This window comes from Pseudorca crassidens, chromosome 12, assembly GCF_039906515.1.
Source record: "Pseudorca crassidens isolate mPseCra1 chromosome 12, mPseCra1.hap1, whole genome shotgun sequence".
NCBI lineage: Eukaryota > Metazoa > Chordata > Mammalia > Artiodactyla > Delphinidae > Pseudorca > Pseudorca crassidens.
In genome coordinates, this window is record NC_090307.1 from 51,269,277 (window position 1) to 51,297,009 (window position 27,733).

General features: G+C 36.1%; 1 protein-coding gene across 11 annotated transcripts; it reads right to left on the reverse strand.

The window, feature by feature from the left end:
- Window positions 1–222: 222 nt before the first annotated feature.
- IMPACT (impact RWD domain protein) lies at window positions 223–27,687 on the reverse strand. Of its 11 annotated transcripts, none has more exons than XM_067699490.1 (13): window positions 27,525–27,687; window positions 26,314–26,442; window positions 25,254–25,306; window positions 24,014–24,076; window positions 16,649–16,734; window positions 12,502–12,618; window positions 10,557–10,654; window positions 8,398–8,471; window positions 6,425–6,554; window positions 5,164–5,220; window positions 4,248–4,335; window positions 3,696–3,830; window positions 223–2,765 (listed from the first exon to the last, which is right to left on the reverse strand). In XM_067699490.1, exons 1-13 carry the CDS (start codon window positions 27,558–27,560, stop codon window positions 2,752–2,754), a joined length of 1,080 nt encoding a protein of 359 aa, XP_067555591.1. In that variant the 5' UTR covers window positions 27,561–27,687; the 3' UTR covers window positions 223–2,751. The 11 variants fall into 11 exon arrangements, 8 of the variants coding, with proteins under 8 accessions (XP_067555591.1, XP_067555590.1, XP_067555593.1 ...); XM_067699489.1 differs by having other exon boundaries at window positions 12,502–12,624; window positions 27,525–27,686; XM_067699492.1 differs by lacking the exon at window positions 27,525–27,687 and adding an exon at window positions 27,188–27,509 and having other exon boundaries at window positions 12,502–12,624.
- Between the last annotated feature and the right edge of the window lie 46 nt (window positions 27,688–27,733).

Below are 27,733 nucleotides of genomic sequence, written 5' to 3' on the forward strand. Positions count from 1 at the left end.
TACAAGCATTTGAACAAGGAATTCCATTTCTGGAATTTTTCCTAAGAAAGTAATCAGAGATATATACAAAAATCTGCAGACAATGATTTTGTTTTTCATAGTTGCTTATAATAGTGAAAAATTAGAAAAAACCTAAATATTGGAAACAAGTATAGTTTATACTACATAGTTAGTAATATTTTGATATACCTAGAATATAGAATACAGTGTAGCCATAAGAAATTAAGCCATAGAAGAATATTTATTGACATGGGAAAATGTTAACAATATACTTCTATATGAAATATGCCGAATAGAAAACAGTATATACAGTTTAGTACCATTTTTATGGAAAGAAAAATAGCCATATATACAAAATCATGCATAGGAAAAAAATAGAAGGACGTACATACCAAATGTTAATGATAGTTATCTCTAGACAGTGGAATTACAGGTGACTATACAATTTCTGCAATAAATTTTACCTGCCTTCAAACAGTATCTGCTTCATGCTATTCTTTCTTGGTTGTGATTAGTTTGATATAATGTCTCTTCAAATAGGTATCTATCAAATGTTTCATGATATATACCTCCAAATAATACTGCTATTCCCATATATTTCATGATATATACTTCCAAATCATACTGCTATTCCCATTACTTGCTACTTTGTAAGATTTTAAATAGACAAAATTTTAAATAGACAAAATTTTAAATAGACAAAAATTTTAAATAGACAAAATTTTAAACAGACAAATTTTAAATAGACAAAAAGATACTATAACTAGTTAGGGGTCCATAATGAAGAGTGTAAAATAACTCACGTTCCAGAATTGGAGACTTTTGGGTCTCTCCTTTTTACTATCTGACTTCGGGCAAAGGATATTAGGGTTTTTTAGTCTGGAAAATGTGGTTAATAAAAGAAAGAAGCAAAAATATTTTTTTAATAAGGGAAAATGGGATCAGAGATAAAAACGTTTTCTATAAAGAGCTAAATAAATGTTGGATAAAACAGCTAAAAGGGAATTCAAATTTAGTGTTGCAGAAAAATTAACTCACATTCATTTTTCTGTAGCAGCAATTCTTACTGTTTTATATCTTCTTTCACAGGTTTTGACATGCCAAAATTGTGAAGTTATTTTTAATGTTAATTAATGGTCTTTAAGGTCTTTAATTATTTTAACAGTTAATACATAAAACATACTTAATTTTTTCATGGACTCTGAGGTAAGTGTTTTAAATAAATATGTTACAACAATTAAACACACTTACAACCAATACAGATTTTACTTCTCAAAATCCATCCTAGTGTAAAGCTGTTTACTAGATTCTTATTAAAAATACCAAGTTAGGATGTTAGATCTCTTAAAGGTCAAACATCAGAGAATAGAAAAAAATCTGTGTCCACTCTTCTCTGATGTCTTCCATGTTCCAGCACCATCCCAAATTGCTTCCTTATTTCTGTTCCCTCTCTTTGGAAGGGAATCTCAAGTAAATCTGTGACCAATTAATAATTTTTAATAATTGTTTGCAATCATTATCTAAAAGGGAACAGTTAATGACTTATATCTCATGGATAAATTTATTGTCTAGATGCCTAGAGGTAAACTGCACAACTTGCAGATGAAAGAAGGAACTTTTATAAAGCACTGATGAAAGGAAGATGGAAAAAAAGAGGGATTTTCTGTTTTTCCAATCAAAGATTTGCTTTCTCTCCACAAAGTCATGGAGTTGAGAAAGATAGCTGGAGGAGTGTGGATGGGAAATGTGCATCACATTTACAGAACTACACAACACACTCTCACCTTACACCAGTGGTGTTCTGCCACCTCTACCCCATTCCATAAATGTTCCGTTAACCATAGCACAGCTTCTGGCATAGTTCTAATTTCTCAATGAAGATCACAAGAAAGTACTTCCAGGTTGTTAAAAGAAACCAGAATATTACACCAACACATTTCGGCGGTGGGAGGAGACTACAGGCACACCATATTTATTGCTTAACAGTACAAGAATTAAACAAAAAAAGTAGAGACTAGAAAATCACTTTTTGAAATTTCACAATCACCAATTTGCGACAGAAACTGAGGCATAACGCTTATGCTAATGAATCTGTTAGATGAATTATCACTTCAGCACATAACTGCAGATGGATACTCCTGGATTTTCACTTAATCCATCACTCCATGAGCACTATAAAATGAAAGGTGACATACTTATGAACTAAAATCACAAGAAGAAACTCTCTAAGATCAATCTTCAATGAGCCCCTATTTCAATAAGCCATACGGAGCAGTAAAAAGCAGTAAAAGGTGATATTCATTTAACAAAACGAGAATCCCGATGACAAGAAATCAGGTATTTATATTCCTCTAGAGACACTTCTTCCCCACCTAACAAAGGCACTTGACATGTAATGAAATGCACAGTTAATTCAGGTACTGCCCTGGGCAACTGTTACCTTCCTAAAATTATATGAAGTGGTGATTAAGTTCAAATTAATCCTTCTGAATCAGCCTGAAACACTCAAGAAAATATCACAAGTTCTCTATTTTTGGCAGATGATACAGCCAAAGAAGAAAAGATAATATTGGTGTCCCCAATGAGTTGGCTGACTTGAACAGTCCAGGATTCTCTCTCTGCACAACATATTCCTTGATGACTGTGGGATTTGTATATGATTATAGGCAAATTAACCTTTCATACAGTTTCAGGTATTAATGTTCACTCCTCTTCTTGTCTTTTCTTACTTTTTTGTTCTTTCCCAAAGTCTTAGATGATTCCTCCTGAAAAAGACATAAATCAATGTAGTATCTTCCTACATTTATATGAAGGTACTAGCTTAGGACTTTTAAATCTAGTCATATAGAATATGTATAATAGTGAAAGTATAATTACTTCCATATGTACCATCTTTCTGTTTTACAGGGCTCTTTCATTTATAGTCTATTTTAATATTTCTGAAACAATCAAGGATAATCAAAGAAAATACGCATTTATCTCAGTTATCTAACAGATTTATGTTTGAGTAATTTCAACATTATTTATACGTTTATTTTTTTAATTATTTTTTTGTGTGCGTGTATTTTTTTTTTTTTTTTTTGGCCACACCGTGCGGCCTGTGGGATATTACTTCCCTCACCGGGGATTGAACCCATGCCTCCTGCGGTGGAAGTGCAAAGTCCTAACCACTGGACAGCCAGGGAGTTCCTCTCAATACTATTTAATCCATTGTTAATTTTCCAAAGTTTAAATAAAAGAGATATGAACATATCCGAAATACGAGACAAAAAACCTCGAAGTATAAAGGAAGAAGGCATCTAAAGGCATGCCAGGGGAAAGGGGATACACTATGACACTAACAGAGAATGTTTGAATTTTATAGATGTTTAAAGACTATCCAGTTCACTGTAGCATTAGCTATAACTTCTATGGGTCTCAATTTTAGGGAGTGGAAACTAACTGGTCTTTAAGGTTTTTATAAAACTCCATGAATCTACAAAATTAAGGTTTGAAGAGATGAAGTGATCCTCTCAAGGTCACACAACTGGTCAATCACACTGTTCTGACTAAAACCTAAGCTTCCAGTTTCCTAGTCCAAAGGTTTTTCTAATGCACCTCACTCGTTCTGCTTCACTCTTAATTTTCGTTTTTCTTTTTAAATTTCACAGGCAGTGGTGAGAAACTCTCTAGATATAATATCAGTAACCACTTACTGATGAACTTGTGTAGTTCTTCTCCACTAGAATGTTTCTGGCACAGTTGTTGATATGTTTGAAGCGATCTGGTCCTAGCAAAATCCCTCCATACCAGCGTGATACCACCACCATGACATTTCTCACATTCAAAATCTGTTATTTTCAGAAGCATAATTACATACAAATATAGACAGGTACAGATGTGAGTTTTAAAGAAAAATGAAAAAACCCATACATAAAATTGCACATAAAATTTCCCCGACTTTAATGGCAGAACCATGAGCAAGCAGAGTGCGATTTATAACAATTCAGGGGACAGAATGTTAGAATGAGAAGGGAATTTGGAAAACAAACACTGTGCTCCACAGTGTCCTTGAATTGCAAACTTGGGGACCACCCGGCAGAGTGAAGGGGAGATCATGCAGTGGGGTTCCAGTTCTTGGTGACTTCAACCAGAATAGCTTAGCTTAGGCAGTTTTTTACCCCTAGGTCAAACAGCAACACAAAACCTGCTTCTGAACAAAACAGCTAGAGAGAACTGGGGCTGCATGAGTAATCACTAGTGCCTACCAGTAAGGTCTTCCTCAGTTTGACATTTGTCAAATGCTGCCCTTAACGTGAAGCCCACCAGTCTACAGGCCTGACCCCCACAGAGTTCCTATCAAGGAAAGGGCCTGGTTAGAAAACAAACCTCCACATACAATAGCAGAAGAAACTATAGCAACTACCTTAGGAAAAAACCAATCCATTCTTAAAATTAATGAACAATCAATGATCACCAGACAGATGAAGAAAATCCAGCAGCATGAAAGAGAAAGGACAAGATAAACAAACTAAAATGGACTAGGAAAAATTTAAGGAAGAAAACATCTAAAAAAAGAAACTCTAATTAGTATACTCAGAAAAATTTTAGAAGATATTGTATCCATAAAAGCAGAACAGCACACTATGAAAAGGGAAAAACAGAGAACAAGAAAGAACTCTTGAAAATTAAATACATGGTTGCTAAAAAAAATTTTAATTTGATAGAAATTTTGGAAGATGGTCAAGAAAATGTCTTAGAACATAATAAGGCAATGAGATGGACAACTTAATAAAAAAAGAAACATTCTGGATCTACCCAGAAGTCCAATATCCAACTAACAGGAGTTCTGCAAAGACAGAACAGAGAAAATAGAGGAGAGGAAATTGTCATAAAACAAAAAGGATAAGTTTTTCCAGAGCTGAAGATAATCTTCTATTGTCTACGACTGAAAGAGCTTGAAAGCACAGCACTCGTTATTAACCTCTTGCTTTCTGCCCCAAATCCAGTGGTTAAAATTATCTCTCTATCGATGTTCAAAAACTAACTACTAATAAAACCAAAGTATCTCATGTTATATAGGCTAACTGATTTACTTATTCCTAAATGGAATTTAGGAATGAATTTTGTTGAGAAATTTTATGGTTCACAGAACAGGATTAACAGGGTTTAACTCACACTTACCTCCATGAGGTGGAGAAGACGCCCCCCAGCTGCTGTTTCCCCGTCATCCTCACAGTCCTGTAAGAAGGTCTGTTTATCCTCACAATATATTCTAGAAATACACGTGACAGTGTTACACTTTAAAACCTTGAAATATTGTATTCAATAATAAAAGTTACTCCTTCATATTTGTTGCCATCAATTTATTTCCAAAATCAGCATTACTTGTTTTAAAAAAATCTTTCTTGAACTATAAATTAGCTATATTTTCACTGATGATTTCCTATCCAGTATGCTTCACTTTTTATATTTTGGAAAGCTAGGAATCAAGGGTACCTCCTTTAAATCAGAAATGCTACAATTATGGGAAGGTAAATTTACACATCTGACACTTCCTCCACTTCATTTAATCTTGAAGCTGAGATTATAGAGAATGGTCACTAAAAAACATTTACTGAGAATAAACTGTATATAAGCATTATAGGCACATAATAGGCGCTATGAAATGGTATAAAAGAAATAAGTGGTATACTCCTGTCATCAAAGAGCCTAAACTCCAGTGAAAGAGAAAAAAAGTATATAAAAAAGATGGAGGTGATAAAACCAACATTAAGTTAATATTTTATACTTTCCTAACATCTTATTCTAGCTGCCAAACATTTATCTATCTTCCCCATTCTAAGAATTATAAGATTTATTTTTCTCTGTAATTTCCCCCTGGATAGTTATCAGTATCAGAGATAAATCATGGTATTTTTACCCATTTAAATTATCTAGAAAGTTAGCACGGGCTACATTGCAGATGAATAAGCTTGGCAAATAAGTGTGAGTTATAAAAAGAAAACAGTGCCAGTTAAGGTATGCCATCTAGTGCATTTTTTAGGCCCTTACAAATGGTACAATCTAGGACTAGGCAAATATAGCAAAGATATCTTTCCAGTTATGGTGATAAAAAGCCAAATATTACCTTATCTATACACCTAAGTCAATTATATTAATTTTATTATAGCAATCCTATTCATTCATTCATCTTCCCATCTACTCATTCATTCACTCATATATTTACTGCCCACCTACTATGACCAAGCTCTACTATTATTTAGAGTTGGCCTCATTTGAAGAAAAGAAAGTTAGTACTATTAAACAAAATTTTATATGGCAAATTTAAGGCAAAAAGGATTCCGGGGTTGACTTTATAGAACAAATGAAGAAATCTGACTATATAAATCAGTACTGTTAGGTTTAAAAAAAAAAAGGAAATACCATGGACATTTTCACTAACCCTTTCCTCACATGCCAGGAAGATAATGATGCAGCATCCGATAGCTGTGTGTACGAGTAGCCTGAAGAGTGCCCCATAACTCCAAAGCAGGAACACAGCCCCAGAACCAGGAAGTAACCTTAAAAGGACCCTAAGCATTCAAAATACACAACACAAAGTCCATGTACCAAATAAAGGTTATTTCTTTAACTCCCAGTGGAGTCTTTCAAGCCTCCACTTTATGCCTTTTTATTGTTATCTGACATACAATTCTGACAAGCTAAGCTCCTTCATTCCCAAGCATCAATTATATAAGGGGGTGAGTTGGAGGGGCTGCTACATGCAGATCACCCATTAATAAGCAAAAATACTCAAGTACTTAAAAAAACAAAAATCTGGGGCCTGAAATAGAGTATCCGGCACATTATTTAACTTTTTGATAACTTAAGATCAGTATCATGTCTAGCAACTGTTGAAGGTGCAGCCAACGTGGCCATGTAGGAATAAGATAGAGATAAATGAAATTAGATTCTCAAATTCAGCTCTACCAGTTAACGACTATGTGATCTTGAAAAAGTTAACCTTTTTACAGTGGCACAGTTGCTGAAATAATTAGATTTAACTTATGTAAAGCACATGACACAGAGTAGGCCCTCAACAAACACGTGGGACGAATGAATAGTACCTATCAATACTTTTACAGCACATTCTAATCACTGAGACCAAGCACAGTCTAATCCCTCATTTTTATACTGATGACCCTAACTCACTAAGGAAAAACCAAAATTCTGTGTAGTGATACTCTAATAATAAATAGTTTTTTTGGTAAGATTGGGCACTTAAAGGGATGTGACTTAGTAATATTAAAAACTCACCTATCCAAAGTGATAAATATTTTTGAGATTTTTGAGTTTTAGATAGCCTAGATTTTACAAATAGTCTGAATCACATTTTAAATTTGCACCAAATTCCTATGTCTATATTCTGATTTATTTTAGTCCTAAACTATGTTCTGTAAGTCTGTATTAATCTGCATATTTAAAAAATATACCCTTCATCTCTTTACTAACAAATCAGCAGATTTCTATAAAACCTTCGTACTCAAAACTAAAAGACATGTAGTGAAAGAAGCAGTCTTAATTCACTGCATAAATTGGTTTAAAAGAAAAACGTTAGAAAAAATTTGGCAGTATGTATCAAGAGTTTCAAAAACGTTCATACTTTTTGATAATTCTACTTCTAGGAATCTATTCCTTTTTCCTTTTTGATTATACTTCTGTTTCATTTCAAAAAACAATATGAAACAACCAGAAGCTATCCTGAGGAAATAATGCAAAAAGTACACAAAGATGTTCACGGGACTATTCTTTATAATACTTAGAAAAAATGAAAAACTAAAACAAAAAGGAAATGGTTAAATAAATTGTGGTATGGAGCCTCAAACAAATATTATACAGCCATTAAAATAATGTTTGTAAAGCAATTATAACAACATGGAAAAATGCTTTTGTTACACTAAGGAAAAATTTTGATACTAGAATAAAGCATTGAAAAGAATAAAAAAGAAAATATTTCACAATATCAGTTACACTTAATGGCAGAAAATGGTTAACTTTTCCTCTGATTTTTTTTCTGCCATTTCCAAATATTCCACACATGATTATTACTTTTACAGTGGAAAAAAATCACATAATAGTTGTTGCTTTTTTAAATCATGCATCAGTTTTCCCCATTTTTTTTTTTAATATTTATTTATTTGGTTGCACTGGGTTTTACTTGTGGTAGTCAGGCTCCTTAGTTGCGGCTCGCTGGCTCGTTAGTTGTGGCATGTGAACTCCCAGTTGAGGCATGCATGTGGGATCTAGTTCCCTGAGCAGGGATTGAACCCAGGCCCCCTGCATTGGGAGCGCAGAGTCTTAACCACTGCGCCACCAGGGAAGTCCCTTCCCCCATTTTTTACAAAGCACATTCCTAAAATTGTGATGATCACTTACCGGTATGCATAGATGTTGTGGGTGGCACTAGCAATTTTCTTATTCTCATACAATTTGGCAAGAACCATTTTCACCTTAAAAACAGCAGTAATGTAAATAAACTAATGTATACTTTTTATTTGCTCTGTAAATAAATGCTAAAAAAAACCTTAAAGCATATCGATATACTATTGTAGTGAAATTAACAAGAGTTATTTAAAAACTCAACTACATTCTGAAAAAGCCATTTCCAAAGTTTTCTCCTCATTTTAGGGGCAAAAACTGGTTCTCTAATTGGTACAAAAATGATAGACCTGGTATTTTTGACCACCAGTTATCAACAAATATCTGAGAAGTAACCATGTCCAAGGTACTTGTACATAAGAAATTTTCCCCATACTGTATAGAGAAATTTAAACGAAAATATAAGAATTTCTAGAAATGAGCTCTGAAAACTTACCAAAGTGACAGGTACAGAATAATGGTATGTTCTAAATGTTATAAAACCAAAACTCTCTCTGGGAGTCAAATAAGGTTCATAGAGGAGGTAACAAGAGCCAGGTCTTGAAAGATAAGTGACAGTTCTGCATCAAAATGGAAGAGTGGAGTGGGGCAAGAAGAAGCCATTCCACTTAGAGGAAACAGCATGTACAAACATACCAGATTTAGTAAGCAGAAATAAACGATGCTTAGTTAAATTGGAACTTCAGATAAACCACAAATTTTTAAATTATAAGTATGGCCTATGCAATAATGTTTATCTGAAATTCCAATTTTAGCTAGCTATTTTGTATTTTATCTGTCAACCTTAGCAGGGACATAAAAGAGAAAGATTCAGGAAGTGACCAATAGTTTTATGTAGCTCTACCTCAGAGTATGAATGAGATGATAGAAGATGTATCAGAATGATTAAAGTAGGGTCTTATCACAAAGGGCCTTGTATAATGTATTTAGATATTTTCCTTGTAGCCAATGGAAATCAGCAAAGATTACTGGGTATGTGGGGGAGGAGTGACACGTGGTCAGATCTTTTAGAAAGGTAGTTGGCAAGGGGCACAGAAGAAATACTGGAGGTAAGGAAGACCAAGCTGGAGATAGAGACCAATTTGGATCAGAAATTGTGCAATCTTGTGCTTCTCAGACTCCCAGATTCCTGATTAATAAAGTAGACACTGACCTCTCAGATTTATTTCAGCTCTCACAAATTATAATCCTGTAAGTCTAAGTGACTATAATCAGAAATGGAAAAAGGATCCAGTATGGAGAGATTCAGAATGGAATGTCTAAGGAGGACCCTGGCAACAAGATTATGAGCAATGGCCAAGGGCAAAATAGGGCTCCTGAGAGAAAAGCCCAGAAGCTTGCACCAAAATCTGTTATTTTGACCACAAATCAATGAAGGAAAGAACTTCCTCTTCCAGAGACTAAAAGAGAGTGAAAAGGCAGCCTGGTGCAAAAAACTGTATTCCTATAGTTCAGGGCTTTAGAAGAATTTGGAGAGACCAAAGGGAAGAGACAAATGCTTAAAACCTATGCTAAGCTAGTTAGACTTTTCTGGTTAACTTTATAGGTGTACTGAAATTGTCTCTTACATTAATAAAGTTTAGGCTAGATTATAGCAGCAAGGAAGAAGAAAATGATTCTGCTGAAAAGAGACTGAGAAAGACAAAGACCTAGGAATACTATTTTTGACTGAAGACTTTCCCATATAATATCCTTTGGTGGATATCAGGCCACCTAAAATCAGGAAGCAGAAAGGAAAAGGAATTCAGGTTGGGAAGACTGGGCTCAACCACTCTGTCCACTGTCCCCTTACTTGGGCAACAATAGAACAGGCTAGGTTTTATAGAACTCTCACATGATAAGACAAATAATTTTTCAACAAGCTATTGATATTAAGCATCATAATTTTCTACACCACCACAATGGGTTTTTCTTCTTTGAAAATCCATTGGAGAGTTAAGCCCTAATCAGAGTCTGGCTACAATTTTGAAAGCAGTGATAAACAGAAACAAATATTCCATGATTCCCAATAATTTGGAGGTAGAAAATTAGCAAATAATTTTTATCTTGCATGAAAATTAAATGTAATAGTATAAACAAAGATATTATTGCAAAACCATTTGCTTGAATTACTTTGGTAAAACAACATCAAAGTGAACTGGACACAGTAAGTTTACCTGTTTGGGACAAACTACTGGAGCCAAGTGTGCCTGAAAAGTACTTCTTCGGTCTGTGATAGGAATGCCATGATCAATCGGAGGTAATTCTTCTATTTCTATAAATTTAAAGAATTATATTACTTTTATTTTTTAAATTCTTACATTCAAATACTGAAAAATTGGCAATGGTATAGTGGGGGGAGTTGGGAGAGAGATGTAAATTATATGGCAAATCAACTCAAATAACAAATACTTGTTGTCTATTAAAATTAAATTATAATTTTAAGTAAAAAGTTTCCTAATATATTGTACATTAAGATAAAACTACTTGACTTATAAATGATTTTCACCTGCTAAGGTCACCCAGTGGTAATGGTAGGTTGGGACTCAAATCCTGGAGTTGTTTCAGTTGTATAGTTGATATAACATCTAATTTTTAAGAGTACAAAGAGCTCCTGAGACCAAAAAGATTGACAGCTGCTAATATGGAGTATTTATTCATTTTACTGCTGATGGACCTCTGGGTTGGGAAATCTACGACTTTATTTTGTATAGCTGTAATATAATGTCTTCTGCTAATAAAACTGTTCCTACTTCATAGGATTGAAGTAAATGTATCAATAGTACACCAAATTGGTATTCCATCGAGTACTGTGATTTCCAGTTATTCTGGAAACCATTAATTTTACCCTTAACTTAGATGAGAAACTTACCGACCATCCTAGCTGCTGCACCTGCCTCATTTAGGATGAAAAGTTATTCAGAAAAAAAGAATTTAATTTTTTTCTATTTCTATTCACTGATCTGTTGAATCTTACCAAGTCAGTTTGCTTTATAAGTGATGAAACACTTCAAGTAACATGTGTAAAAATATTTCTGGAGCACTTTAAATAACTTGCCAAAAATCACTGCACTGGTTTGTGGCAGGACATGGCGAGAAGCCAGGTTTACGCAGGATGTTCTTCCTTCCCCCAGTAGTGTTCTCTTCTTGAACAGACTGTGACCACTGCACTAGTACACTACTAAGGTCAATAGGAACTGGATGCGATTTATTATGACTACGATTTTCACTCTTTTTCTTTTAATAGTGGATCTTCTATCCCAAAAGACATCCTATGCCAAATCTGCAAATATGTGTATGAATAAAATGGGAACTACTTAGAGTGAAACAGGAGCAGGTATACTGGGTGTTCTTCCCCACTCATTCACAGCTTCTTTGTCCCCTTCCACTAATACTGAGACACTATGCAAGAACTTTAAATTTTCATTTACTGTTTAAAAGCTACTGTATAATGGCATAGGGAACTCCCTACCTTCAAAGAGAATGAACATTCCCTCTGGTCTATCTTGTTTTTGTAAGAGACTTGAGGAAACTGACTATATCATTCAAAATTTTAAAATACTAAAATGGAACATACTTTCTGATAGAAATATAGAGCTGATTTATCACATCAACCTATCCATAAGCTGAATACTACTTTATCATGGAACAAATTTGCTTTAGCAAAAACTAAAATCCTAAAGGCATTTCCCTAGCTTTAATTCAGTGGTTGTACCTTCAATTATTGTATTTATATTTGTGAGCAAAGACTAAAATTTAACTCTGAGCTATCAGTAGACAGCTAAGGATTTCAAAGTAAAAATATAAAGCAGGATGTGAACTGAAAATATTAACACAGCTTTTCTTAGTTTCAATTTCTCTCACCACTAATTCAAAACTCCAGATAAATAGCAAAAAAAAAGAAAAAAGTAAATTTCTATTTTTTTCCTCACCATTCTGATAGACCTAGCAAACACCAAAATGGCCAGGAGACAGAAAAAAAATAACCCAATTCTCTACAAATTAATAAGAATTTCCTAAAATGTGAGTTTACTAAATTTCTATACCATTCCAAATGGTATAGAAATTCCATTCATAATGCTACCATCCCGCTTTCCTCAAAATAAACTAATAACATTATACCTGTTCGATTTTCACTGACATCAAAATCCAATGCTTTAACTGGATTTTCTGGTTGACATGCTAAAATGAGATCATCTTCACATTCAATATCTTCCTCTTCAGTTTTCTTCTTTACGTCTGGGCCTATGTGGATATGAGACATGATGAGTGATCATAAGACAGTAAGAAATTACACTTAAAAAACCATTAGTCTTGGTCTCTAGACACCAGTCTTCAACAGAAGGAACCAGGGCTCCTACAAGAAGTGGTTGACTCCAGGGTTGGGACAAGGAAAATACAAGATGATCCTGGAATATCTTGTGATTCCAGAGTAAAGAAATGTTAAAAAAACAAAGGAAGCTTATAAAAAGAACATAGGAGCCTACCTGAGAGCTCTCCTAAGGCCAAACCTGGTACAATTTGAGCAACAAAATAATGACAGTATGGAATTTTAACTCACCAAATAAAATAATATGAGTTCATACTAATATAAGTAAGCAAATAAATAAATGTGGAAAAGAGACATCTTGTTCTCAGAATTCCAATTAATCATAGCAAGAAGGAAATGAAAGTCACCATATTGTTACAACACCATATTGTTTACAAATAAGATACACTAATGGACACTAAAATCAGTAGGTTAAAGTTTAAGGAGGAATAGGGTATTAGCATAGCCTCAAAGTATCTCCCCCAAGATACTTATCAACTACAAAGGGAAAGACAGTAACTGGTAATTTTATATGTCAACCTGGCTAGGCCATGGTACACAGATATTTGGTCAAACACTATTCTAGATGTTTCTGTAAAGGTATTTCTTGGATGGAATTCACATTCAAATCAGTTGACTTTGGGTAAAGCAGATTGCCCTCCATAATGCAAGTGAGACTCCAGTTAAGATCTTAAAAGAAAAAGGACTGACCTCCCCAGAGGAGGAGGGAATTCTGCCAACATACAGCCTTCAGACTTGAGTTACAGTATCATTCCTTCCCTAGGTCTCCAGGCTGTCAGCCTACCTTGCAGAGTTTGGGCTTGCTAGCGTCCATAATCTCATGAGCCAATTCCTTAAAATCAATCAATCTCTCTCTCTCCCCGCCTCCCTCCCTCCTTCTCCCCCCACCCAACCATTCCTTCCCTCCTCCTCTCTCTTTATAATACACACACACACACACACACACACACACACACACACACCTTATTGGCCTCTTTCTCTGGAGAATGCTTGATTAATACCGTAACTTTACAGTGGAAACATTTGGCAGATACCACCTTAACCAAGGATCAAGGTAAATATCACCATTAATAAAGCATATTGATATCATTAGCTCCTTGATATAATACACTGTGAAGGATACAATATCATTTCTGTGATATTCTTGCCAAAATGCCTAACCTTACTCCAATCATGAGATAACAATGGACAAATTCAAATTGAGGGACATTCCACAAAATAGTGTCAGGTCATGAAAGGTCAAAAAAGTGAAGGAAAGACTGGGGAACTATTTACAGACTAAAAGGGAGTAAGGAGAAATAACAACTAAATGCAACCAAGAATCCTAGACAGAATTCTAGAACAGCAGAAAGAACATTAGTGGAAAACTTAGCGAAATCTGAATAAGCTCTTTAGTTTAGTTAATATTATACCAATGTTTGCTTTCTGTTTTTTATAATTATAATATGCTTATCTAAGATGTTACTAGGGAAAGCAGGGTGAGAGATATAACAGAGCTATTTCTACTCTTTTTGCAACTTTTCTGTAAGTCTAAAATTAGTTCAGAATTTTTTAAAAGTATAAATAGTATACAATTACTTCAAGATTTAACATTTCTCGGGTTTTCTTGCTGGCGCAGTGGTTAAAAATCCACCTGCCAGGGCTTCCCTGGTGGCTCAGTGGTTGAGAGACCGCCTGCTGATGCAGGGGACACAGGTTCGTGCCCCGGTCCCGGAGGATCCCACATGCCGCGGAGCGGCTGGGCCCGTGAGCCATGGCCGCTGGGCCTGCGTGTCCGGGGCCTGCGCTCCGCAACGGGAGAGGCTGCAACAGTGAGAGGCCTGTGTACCGCAAAAAAAAAAAAAAAAAAAAAAAAATCCACCTGCCAATGCAGGGGACACAGGTTTGAGCCCTGGTCCGGGAAGATCCCACATGCTGTGGAGCAACTAAGCCTGTACGCCACAACTACTGAGCCTGCGCTCTAGAGCCCGCAAGCCACAACTACTGAGCCCTCATGCCTAGAGTCCATGCTCTGCAACAAGAGAAGCCACCACAACGAGAAGCCTGTGCACCACAACAAAGAGTAGCCCCCACTCGCCGCAATTAGAGAAAGCCCATGCACGGCAACGAAGACCCAATGCGGCCAAAAATAAATAAATAAAATAAATAAATTTTTTAAAAATTTTATATTTCTATAGTAGAAAAAATGAAATAGTAAAGAATAAATATGTACTGAAGATTAATAGTAAAATAAAAATAAATTACTTGTCAAGTGGGTACCCTGGAGAAGAAAATTCTCATGAGATATCCTGATCACTAGCTTATACCCTTATTCATTTTTCAGAATTATTAAACCTTCCATTTTAATATGAAGTCTAGAAAATTTCTAATTAAAAAACTCTAAACAATTTTTTTTCAAATTATAAATTATACAACCTAAATCAATAACTCGAAAATTTTTAGTGTGGCTAAACTAAATTATAGATATAGGTGGAAAAGGGAAAATACCATTTTAAGATCAATAATTTAAAAAATTTCCTAATAGTTTAGTGATTCCAAGCTTTTTGGAGTCCTAAATTTTTGCTTATTATCCCACATTTTTGCAATTATCCCACACTCTAGAATGGTGAATTGGCAAAACTCAATTTTTGTTCTGAGGTTTCAAAACCCTTCTCAGATGCCCTGAAATGCTGCAAAAATCAGAACATGAATCATAAAAAGTCAAGGAAAATACTTCAAAAAAATATTGTCCCAAGATCAGAATATCTTCAGACCATTTATCTCTTTGATTTTAATGGAAACAGTAAAAACATTTGCTTCTATAGAGAAACAGTAAAATGCTCTGAAAAAATATATATTTCTATCAACTTTAAATCTATACTGATTTTGGTAAGGGAATCCTTAATAATTGGTTCCATGTAAATAACATTCTAAAAATTAGTAAATAGACTATTGGGTTTTGTTTTTTTTTTTAATCCCCCTTCTCCTCAAATTGAAAATAATTCTATCAGTGATAATAATAAAACTCTATTTGGAAATAAAATAGGCTTAGTAATTTTCCTCTCTAAAGGGCTTTTGTAGTAACTGGAACAAAGACTAGCAAAGTAAACAGAAAACATAAGAAATTTCTATGTTGTTGTATATTATGATTCAATAAAACTATAATAATAGAGCAAAATATCAATTTTCAATTTTCAAATGTCCTGAAATTATATAGTGGTGATGGTTACATAACTTTGGAATAAACTAAAAACCACTGAATTATACATTTTAAAGAGTGAATAATCATGGTATGTGAATTCTATCTCAATTAAAGAATCAACTTTCAAAGTCAATTTTTATATCTTAAATACTTAATACTTAACTTAAATTTCCCAAAGTTCTTTTTCTATAAACACTACACTCATGTGAAGCTAATATCTAACTTATATAGTCCAATAATTCATGAAGAATGTTACATGGTTCATATTACCATAACAATAGTCAAAGAAAGCAAAGTTTTTTTTTTTTTTTTGCGGTACGTGGGCCTCTCACTGTTGTGGCCTCTCCTGTTGCAGAGCACAGGCTCTGGATGCGCAGGCTCAGCGGCCATGGCTCACGGGCCCAGCTGCTCCGCAGCATGCGGGATCTTCCCGGACCAGGGCACGAACTCGTGTCCCCTGCATCAGCAGGTGGACTCTCAACCACGGCGCCACCAGGGAAGCCCCAAGAAAGCAAAGATTTTTGACCCAAGTTCTTTAACCGTAAAATTCTATTTCTATAAGAGTTTATAGTAATATGAAACCAAGCAGTCTAAAGCTTATAGAAAGAAATAACCATATTTACATGAGTAAAGAACTTTCCAGAGAAACATATTTTATCATATAATAACATAAAACAGCATACAGATCTTCATTAAAAGTTTCAATGAAAATATCTAGATGAAAATTTAATTACTGTAAATTAAAAGAGCAAACCTACCTGGTTCTGTCATCTGAGATTTTTGTATTAGGACATCTCTTATTTTCTCCACCCACAGGTAAAGAATACTTTCACCAATATTCTGTCTAAACAAAATTCAGGGGGAAAAGGTGTTATTAAAAATTTCCTTCTCAGTGGCATGGACATATATACACTACCAAATGTAAAACAGATAGCTAGTGGGAAGCAGCCGCATAGCACAGGGAGATCAGCTCGGTGCTTTGTGACCACCTACAGGGGTGGGATAGGGAGGGTGGGAGGGAGACTCAAGAGGGAGGGGATATGGGGATATATGTATATATATATAGCTGATTCACTTTGTTATAAAGCAGAAACTAACACACCATTGTAAAGCAATTATACTCCAATAAAGATGTTAAAAAAATTTCCTTCTCAAATTCAAGAAAATATAGACATATTTACAATCTAAGAAATTATATGCAATCTAGCTGTGCCTTTTTTTGGAGCAGGGTTGCTGTGCCGTGCAGCTTGTGGGATCTTAGTTCCCCGACCAGGGACTGAACCCAGGCCCTTGCAGTGAAAGAGCTGAGTCTTAACCACTGGACCACCAGGGAATTCCCTAGCCATGCCTTTTAAAGAGGAATTTATAAAAACATGCAATTTACTAACATTTGTGGATGAGTATTTAATACATCAACATTAAAAATTCCAACTGGCTCCCAAATTAAAATTAACATTGCTCACTTAAAATAAGTAGAAGAGTTGCAACCAAACAGGGGAAAGAAAATTTCTGAACTTGAACTGGATGAATTAAGATAGATATAAATATGATTTAGTTTCTGTCAGCGAATATAATTGTAGTATTGATGCCCAGTCATTGCTTGCTTTTCTAAACTTTTTGAACAATTTCAAACCACTTTTTTTATGTACTTATTTCAACAAATAAGAATACAAAGCATTTGCGAAACTCCCTCAGAAAGCCAATTTACAAGACTTAAAAGACAATCAATGGAAAACTTTATATTTTTATTTTGTTTTAGACAAAATATTCTATTGCCCAAATTGATTCATTTTGGTTCCAAATAGCTGTCTGGCTGCCTCAGATAATTAAATCCATCTCAAAGGCTCACTGAGAAAAAGAACATGTCATAGTTCACGTCCATAGCATTATGTTAAATGATGGCAACAGCAATAAAATAAAGGCCCAAGTGTCTACTCTTAGGAGATGACACTAATTTTAGATAAGTTTTAATAAGTGTGTTTAAAGAAATCATCATACTACTTCATAACACCTTACCTCCTTCCCCTAACAGTTGCTCTTGAAACCATCATCTTTTTATCATCACTCATCAGCACCCAAAGGGAAATTTCAAAGCAAGCATACAGAAGAAAACAACATTGTTTTCAAATAATTCTGTATCCTCAAACCCTCCATCTCACCCGTAACTCCTGAGTACTAAAACAATCCTCCGTGTACTTTGGCAACCTGTCTTATTTAGAGAGAGCAAAAGTCAGTTGGAAAGGTTTTAAAAAACTGAGAATGTTGGTTGAGTTTCTTTTAAACAATTCCTACTCCCATCCTCTCTTCTCAATAAAAGATTGAGAGGTATACAGACAGAGAAAGGTAAAATGTACTGAGTATATACTAAGCCCAAAGTACATTATATGTATCAACACATTTAATGCTCATAATTGTCTAATAGAGTAGGTTTTATTTCCCCATTGTACAGATGAGAAAGCAGACCTAGAAAGATCAATTAACTTGTCTAAGACAATAAGCAGTAAGAAGTCCAGAGCCAGAAAGTGAATGTAGACTTACTCCAAAGCTCAGGTCGCCCACTGTGTTTTGCTCTCCTATCAAGCAGCTGTGTCCTTAGGCAAGTAAGACACTTGAACTCTGAGTCTCAGTTTCCTCACCTATAAAACAGATTTACAGCATCTTGCCTTACTTTACAAAAGTAGTCTCTTTTCAAGTGGACCTATCTTAATTCACTCAACAGATCTTTAAGGGCCTTGCCTATACACCAAGTACTACGTGCAGCCCTGGGGGTATGGTAGTGAATGAGAAAATGGGGTCCCCTGTCTCAGTGTTTACAGTTATTATCCTTACAAATGTATGGTTTTATATGTAATTCTCTCCATCCCCTAATCTCATTCTATTTAATTCATCACATCATCATCACCAAAAGTAGTAGCACTAATATCCAGTGTATATTGAACACCTACTATATAAGACGTAGAAAATGCTTTGTTACTTCACTTAATCCTCATTCATAACCACCCTTTGAGACAGGAAAATCATCCCTCTGTGAATATATATATATTCACATTCAGATTTGTTGTTATTGTTGTTAGGGGACTATTGGGGGCAGGGGACGATGGAAAATACCTTGGAAGAATTTTCACAATTAATAGGTAATTTTTCCTAATAATAAAGAAATTAAACCTTAACTCCAAATTTCCTCTCCTCTGGCCCATGGCTTCCTGCAGAACAATATACAACAGCACTCTGCCCATAATCAATTATTAAATGCTTCCTTCTTCCCTAGTATTTAACTAGACTTCCTGAAATCCATTTTAAGGAACTTCTAGTGGATGTGAAACGTTTCCTAAAGAAAATGAAAATTAAATTATTTGTTCCCTTGGACCCCCAAATTTATCACTGCTGGTGGTTTGGGCGTTTTTATTGTTGTTGTTATTACTGCTGTATTTGTGTTTTCTCTCATGACAATAGTTTGTTCATATCTTTTTGATTCAAGTAAAGTTGATTGTTCATATCTTTTAACTACAGACTAGGATTTGGTGGTTTTCAAACTTTTGCCTTCGCTGTAATGAAATCTCTCACAGAAACAGACAGAAGCTGTAGTCTTCCCTCCTATGCCCTTCTTCCTCTCACCCAATGGTCCTTGAGGAAGTCAGCTGAATCCTAAAAACTGGTACAAAATCTGAGAACTACTCATTATAGGGTGAGATGCTAAGCTTTTATTTATGAAATTAAGTTATGGTAAAGTAGCTGAATATAAAAAGTCTAGAACAAAATTTGTTTCAAACTGAATAAAAGATCAGCTTGGATTAAAAACTGATATTTTAGTTGAGATATGCTGCGATTAAATACACTTAAATAACTATTATCCAATTCAGAATGATCCAAACAGAAGGCAAGTTACTTGTGACTCTTGTTTTACTTGTGGCTCTAACTTTTGTATCTTTAATTTTCCAATATTTATATTTGTTGACTTAAGGGTAAAGCTATTCACTACAATGTACTACTAAGTTGTGTGACCTTAGACAAATCACTTGATCTGAGTTTCCATCATCTCATTTTCAAAATGACAAAACTGGATGAGATGATTCTTCTAACAAGAACAACAAAATTGAAAGCTGCTATTATATAGTGCTAAAATACATTACATGGATTATGTCACTTAATCCTTACAATGATATTATTCTTTTATCCTCATTTTACAGACGAGAAAGAGGTCACACCATTTCAAAAACTGACTCCAGAAGCCTGACAAAGACAGCCTTAACATCAGCTTGACTAAACTTCAGACAGGCTGAGCTTCCTGGCTCTAGGTCCTGACCTCTCTTCCTTTGCTCCTTTGGAATTATGGACATCTTTTTAGAAGTTCTGTCAGTGTTAGAACCTAGGAGTGTCTTTCTCAAGGACCTGGGAGACATTCTTTTGAAATGTAGTCATCAAGGAAGACAGTGCCCTATCTCCCAGTCTCTGTTGGCTGGTAGGGGCCTAACTCCTGATGAGCCACAATTTGCAAACACAGATAGCCTAATCACAGAGAAACACACTTGCAAACTCAGGAAGAAACTTAATGTGCTGGACACTCTCACTGATCAACCTCCCCCCAGCATCCCCCAGTGCTTTTCTACAGCTCATCCCAGCCCTTAAAAACCATACTGCCTTTTGTTTCAGGAAGTTGAGTTCAGACTGAGTTCTGCCCCTCTCCCCTGTTGCAATAGTCTTGAAGAAAGTTTTCCTTTCCTGTTTAATTTGGTCCCGTGCACTTTCTGCTTTGACAAGCCTCACTCTCCAAGTTCCAAACCTAAGACTTCATGATACATCAGAATGTGAAGAGCTGTGGGAAATTAATCATTTCCTTGGATTTAAATTAAATAGTGTTGAAATGGACTATCATAAATTCAAATTAAAAAAAATTTTAATCCTTTTCATTTTCTCTTAACACCAATTAGTATAATGTTCAAAGTATTTTTAAATCTGTTATTTACCTTTTGTTTTATTAAACTATTTTCATATATTCAAAATATCCGTATGTAAAATGTTTAAACAAAAATAAGGTATGATAAGCAAATGAGTCTACGTCTACACAATCACCAAATCCTAGTTTATGTGCCTAAGTACTTCTTTAGCTGACCGTTCTTCTCCCTTGCACTCTTGTTGCCTTCATAAAGGTTTCCACTACCTCCCTCCTACCTACTGACTGCTTTTCCTACGGTGTCCCTTCAAACTCTTCACAGCCCACCCTCCACACTGCCACACAAATCTCATTACATCACTCCCCTGCCTGAAATGCCTACAGCCTATAAGATAATGCCCAAACTCCTTACCAGCTTACAGGTTCTTTTTTCTTACACCTACCTCAATTTCTATCCCCGGCATGTTGAACTATCTGCTGAACTCTGAAGATGCCAGGTTGCTTCGCACCTACATGATTTTGCTCATGCAGTTCCTTCTATCAGAAAATCTCTCCCCCTCTGATCACCTGCCAAACACCACACCCAAAGGTCACCTTCAAAATGGAACCCTCCTTTACAACCTCACCACATGCCCAGAGACCTCTAAAAACAATAGCACTTGGTCCAAACCTCTCAGTAACTGTCACTATATTGTTGGTACACAATTAATCCATATTAATTTTTAAATTCCAAACTCCTAACAGAGTGCGAGCATATAGGAGATACTCATAAAATATTTACTGGAAAGACTTAGTTTTCAGACTTTGTCCCTCCTTACATAAGAAAAAACATAGTTCATCTTCTTATCTAGGCAAAAATAAAATTTAGCATTCAAAATGATGCCAAATAAATATGAAAATCTTGATAATGTTACAATATTTAGAACATAATGAAACTATAAACATTAAGAACTATATCCATACATTTAAAATGTTTAATTTTCAGTGACTAATAGTGTTTTTCACTTGTTGCCCCCTGCTGGGATTTTATGGGAAAATATGATTAAAAGTTGTCACACAAAACTTTTAAAAACTGAATGTATATTTCTATTTAGACCACATGTGTGAAAATACTACTGTTGGACTGGGGTTATTTTCAAGTGTTTTTAATAAACAAGACAGTATGAACCATATCCTATCTTTAGAACAAACTCCTTTGTTATTTCTGATCCTTCCTAATTCTCTAGTAGCTCAAGTGAACTACTTAGGGAGAACAGCAAGTTGTGTCCTTATAGGAGGGTATCTCTTAATAAAGGGGGGCACTTTTGGGGCAGAAAAAAGGCAGATGGGAAGCCATTTCAGAGTGCATGACATTGTGCATAGATAGGAGAAAAATCTAATTGATGAATATGATTAACAGGATAGAAGCCAAGTGTTGGAAGATTTTTCAAGAAGAGAAAGTGTTCAACACCACCAAAAGTTACAGAGGTCAAGTAAGATAAGAACTGAAAAATGACTGTAAGATGTATAATTACGACATCACTGGTGAGCAAATTTGCAGTATATTTATCTTATTCTACTTTAGGGGGAAGATAAATTGGAAAATAGGCATAAATAAAAGATTACAGAAAGAAGTTTGTTGGGGGCACAAAAGTTGGAGTGGCCAGTAAGGTCAGGGACAGGTATCAGAAAACATTTCATTGAGAAAACATGTAATATTTATATGCTGAGGATGATGGAATCACTAAATGGGGGCCTCTCCCATTGATATGTCCAGTTCTTGGTTACTTCCAGAGTCAAGTGTAAACCTAGGAACTCAAGGAAGACCACACTTCCTCTAGGAAGGAACAAATAGAATCAATTCCATGAAGACTTAGCATTTTTAAATTAAATATTCTGTGAGGAAAAGAAACCTGGTCTAGATCCCACAGATACAAAGGGGGTTCTCTCACTGTGCCAAATGGGGTAGCCACCTACAACATATAAGAAGATCCTTACCAGTTCCTGGTAAAACTGATGTTCCAGAACATTATTTGTTGTACTAAATTAATGTATCTCATTAAAATTAACCCAAATCACAGAAATATCTTCTCTGGACTACTTCACTAGCCTCCTGATATCCCACATCTATTCTTGCTCCCTTCCAATCAGTTCTCACCCAGAAACAGAATGGTGTTTTCAAAATGAAAATCTTATCATGGCATCACACCACTTAAAACTCTTCTCTGCTTCCCAAAGGCCTTAGGATAAAGACAAAAGTCCTCAACATGGCCTACAGGACTCTCCATAATTTCCCCTGCCTACCTTATTACTAGGTCATTTTCCCACCATGTTCCCTTCTCTCCTCCCCTCTCTTTTCCCACTTAATACCACCATTACGTTGTATCTTGACATGTGCCAAACTCATTGACAGAGAGCCTTTGCACATGCTGTGGCCCTTCACTGGAGTTATCTTCACTTATGTAACTCAGCTCTTAAGTCAAACAAGCCATCCCTGACCTCCTAGACTAGGTCAGGACTTCTTTCAAACTCAATTAGTACTGTATATTAATATCTTTCTTTTACAGAACTTATCACAGCTGCAGTGTGACATTCATTTTTACGATGTTATGAGTAATAATCCCCTACCTGCAAATCTTTCTTTTACAGAACTTATCACAGCTGCAGTGTGACATTCATTTTTACAATGTTATGAGTAATATCTCCCCTACCTGCAAATTCTAAATGAAAACAGGGACCATTTCTGTTTTTGCTAATTATGCGTATCCAGGATCTAGTACAATGCCTGCCATATAGCATTTGTTGAATGAATGAAAGAGTGAAAAATACAGTATATCAATAGACTCTCTGTCTTATGGCCTAATACAAGAACATTACCATTAAAAATATATAGTAGTTTAATGAATAATTATGCTTAGGATTCTGCTGTTACCAGTTTCATTCAACATAGCCTATGAAAATAGCAAAATAAGAGCAGTATCTCTGAATTTACTTTCACAAGCTGGCTAAGTGTCTTTATAGCTATTAGTTCTAAATAATAGTGTATTTTTGTTTCTAAGCAGAATTCGTATCAAATGTATATATAAAATTACATTATACAACCAATCTTTCAAGGATTTTTCAAGTATATTCTTTTTGTTAATGGAAAAGCAGCTTAACAAAAAGTTTAGAAAAGGCCCTAACATATCATGATTCCAACAAAGGCCCACAATAGAGTCACTCATAGAATTTTTTTTAATCATCCATCACTTACATATATATTTCCTCAAGGCTATTCGATAAATCTGCACGTTCTTGCCCTTGAAGCCAAGGAGCACTAAGATTAAATACAACAAAATAAAGAAGATTATTCAAAGATTGTGTTTATATCTCAAAGAAAAAATACTGATTAATGACAAACTGGTTTTATTTAACTTTAAAAATTTTTCTATTTTCATCAAAATGTTATGTTGTATAAATCGATACAGTTCCAAAATGCTTTCATTGGCATTAATTCATTTATTCCTCCCCCAAAACCATGATGAAGCCAACACCATTATTATTCAATTAAAATATGGCTTAAAAAACAGGGGAGTTCATAGGATATCATCAATCTGCCCTAGTTTACCTAAGTGGCAGAGGAGGTTCCAGAATCTAAATTTCCAGATTCGCAGTATTTGCCACACTATCAGGGCTTCCCAATTTTTTCTAACTGGTGTCTCAAAAACAACTCTAACAAATAAGTCAGTTGCCACATGACTGTAAAAGAAATAATCAACTTTTTCTGAAAAGGGCACAGATGTTTACAAGCATTCTATAATATCTTTCATTGTCAATAAAAATGAAAAATTACAGAACCATGAGTAATAGCAAATTTTACCGCTATGGTTTTAAAACACTCATACAAAAGACAATCCGACTGGAAGGTAAAAATTTTATAATTGAGATTTAATGCAATTCTGTCTGCACAGGTTTACACAGCTTAGTAGGTCAAGCGGGCAAGCTGGATCAAAGGTTACTTGCAATCAACACGTCATGACTCATTAAGACTGCGCTTGGGCTGCTGAGATGGCTCCTCCACAACAAGGGCAGGACAAGCACCACAAGCACCATGGGTGATTCCTGGAAGGCAGGCCGTCTTACACAGAGGCATGTCAAGGAACTGGCGAGGCCAGCAGAATCGGGTTAGGAGCAACTCTATAGGCCAAGGTTTCTAGATTGCTAGGTTGTCTAAAGAGGAAGATTTCCCCCCGTCTCTAAAGACAATTCTGTAGCTATTTTACCCACTATGGATCCTCTGATTCTCTTTTATACTAAGTGGCAAACTTCAAAGTGTTTTTACATAATTTAATTTTTAAGTTTAAATGCTCTACATCAAGTCCAAAAGGTGTTTTTAATTTCTATATACATTTTGATAAGGTAGTCTATATAAACACAATGTACAGTACAGAGAAACAATCTTTGAAAAGTATAATCTTTTTATAAAAAAATATAAATGTAGAAATATAGCTTACTTCAGTTGATAAATAGGTGGCGCTGTACCTGGGTATTCATTCGGTAGCATCACCTACAAAGCAGTTTAAAAACAAATCTGCTTATACTTCATCATGGCTCAAAAATAACAACATTCATAAAGCCAGTCATTGGACAGATTTCTAACTTGCCAAACTAAGAAACAACACCATTGTTTTGTTAAATTTCAGGAGAGAATTCCCACCTCATATTTATGCTTCTGCCTTAAATATGTTGTTACGATGATGCCAATCTTTTAAGAAGGAGATCATTATTTGCAGAGAAAGTATAAAAGCAATGAAAATTAGAAAATAAGTGGGGAGGACAAAGACAAAAGGAAAAGAAAAACTGAAATAGGGGCATTATACCCCAACCCCAAATGAAAGAGCGGCATTATAACATGTTCCAGATATTTTTCTGAAGAAATTAAAAAAAAAAAATCCTACCAGACACTATTAAATACATTAAATAGCAAACACTTAATAGAGAACCATGCACGTTTCTTTTCAAATCAGTATTACTATAAAAACAAACACTGACAAAAACTCAATTTGGCATCTTTTATGTTGGAAGTATAGGCAGTCATCAAAGAATAAGCATTAAAATAGAAAGCCATAGCTGATGTTTTCATTTAGCCTAACCACAACTGATTCCCAACTAACAAAGAAATGAGTATCTACTCTATGAACCATCTAAATAACTAACCTATTCTTCCTCTTAAATGTTAGTCATCTTCCGAGGTTTAGACTCTCTTCTATTAAACGTACTGGATAGTGAAAGGAAGTGAAACTCAAGTCTGCCAATGGTACATTAAGAACACTTAAATAAATAAAATAATTGGGAGAGAAAAGATTGAGACCATCTATGAAAGCATTACTTGAGAGTGATCTGAGATTTAATTACCCATACGTTTAGATCATCAGTCGTTAACAAAAGCCAACAACAAAAAGACTATTCAGAACAAGTCACACAAGAATAATCATTAGAGGAATACAATAGCAGTCAATCATACAAGAGTCAACACTGTAACTGGAAAATGGCTGTAGAGAAGGGCAAAAATACCTGCAAGCAAAGGGTCCATTTGGGGTCATCTATATCGTCGCTAATTCTAATACAAAATATTTTGGCACAGTCATCAATGACACACCATTCCTCGCCATATATAGCTGCCATTGCTTCAATTTCCTCATTCTGAAAGAGGTTGATGGGGGGAAAAAAAGTCAAAGAATGCACCGACCCTAAAAACCTGAGTTTTCCTTATTGCTTTATAAGGTATTTGTATTTAACATCACCAGCTTGGATGAAGGATCCCTGAATGAACGATACCAAACGTTCTCAGCAGCCGGTCACCATGTTCTACTCTCTGGGTACCAGACACGATTGCAATGACTGGCACCAGCCTTGCTACTACATCACTGTGCTTTTGACCACTACTGAGCCAAAATATACATGCAATCCCATATCCTGCAGTGAGATTTACAAGTGAAAGGATAAACATAACTCCTCTGCTCCACCTTCTCTTTTTAACAGGTAACCCCACGCCCCCACTCCCTGGTGGCACTGTTACTTATTATATTCGCCCTGTATTACTACTGGCTATCTCCTTCGTTGTTTCTGTTTTGAATTTGGGCACGAGGCTGGGCGGTTGTTGGGGTTTTTGGTCATCAAACCCTCGAAACGTTTCAGAAATTACTCTTTTGGTTTCGGCTTAAAGAAGAGTAAAACCGGACCTAAAGGTAAAAATGGGAAGCAAAGTACACATTCAACTTTGTATCGTCTCATTTTGTCCTCATAGCGCATTCGGAAAAGCTTTAAGAGTGCCCACGTGAGCCACGCGCTGGGGAAAGCTCAACGCCAAGAGGAGGAAGGTTCACTGACTCCAGGGTCTGTGTTATTATTGCCCGTTTTGCGAAAGCAGAAACGGATCTTAAGTGACCTGTCCAAGGTGACCCGGCGGGGACAGGGCGGGGAGTAGAACCCGGGTTTCTGCCTCCGGCCGGGAGCTGCTCAATCGCGTGCTGATGGTTGACGATGACAGCGCCCAAGGCAGGCCCAGGGCGCCGACGCCCGTAAGCGGCCGGCCCGAGAGCGATCGGCTGAGATCAAGCGCCGGGGCAATGGGACGCGGCGGAGCGAACGGCGCGGCCTCCGGCGCGGGCGGTGCGGGCGAGACCGGGGGCGGCCCCGGACAGAGGCCCCTCGGCCGAGGAGGCCCGGAACGGTGAGGCGAGGCCGAGCCGAGCCTAAAGGTCGGCTCCCCGCCGGGGCCTCACCTGCCTCTGGTCGCTCCCTGTGTCCCCCTCAGCCATGTGGCCCCGGGAGCGGCCGAGCGGCCACCGCCTGCCTAGGTCCGGAGAGCGGGGGCGGGCCGCGGCAACTGTGAACCGAGCGCGGCCAGCAGCGCTGCCCGCAGCGCGGGCCGACCCGGAACCGCAAGCCAGCCACGCAGCGCGGCTCGCATCTGCTTCCGGGTTGCGGGCCA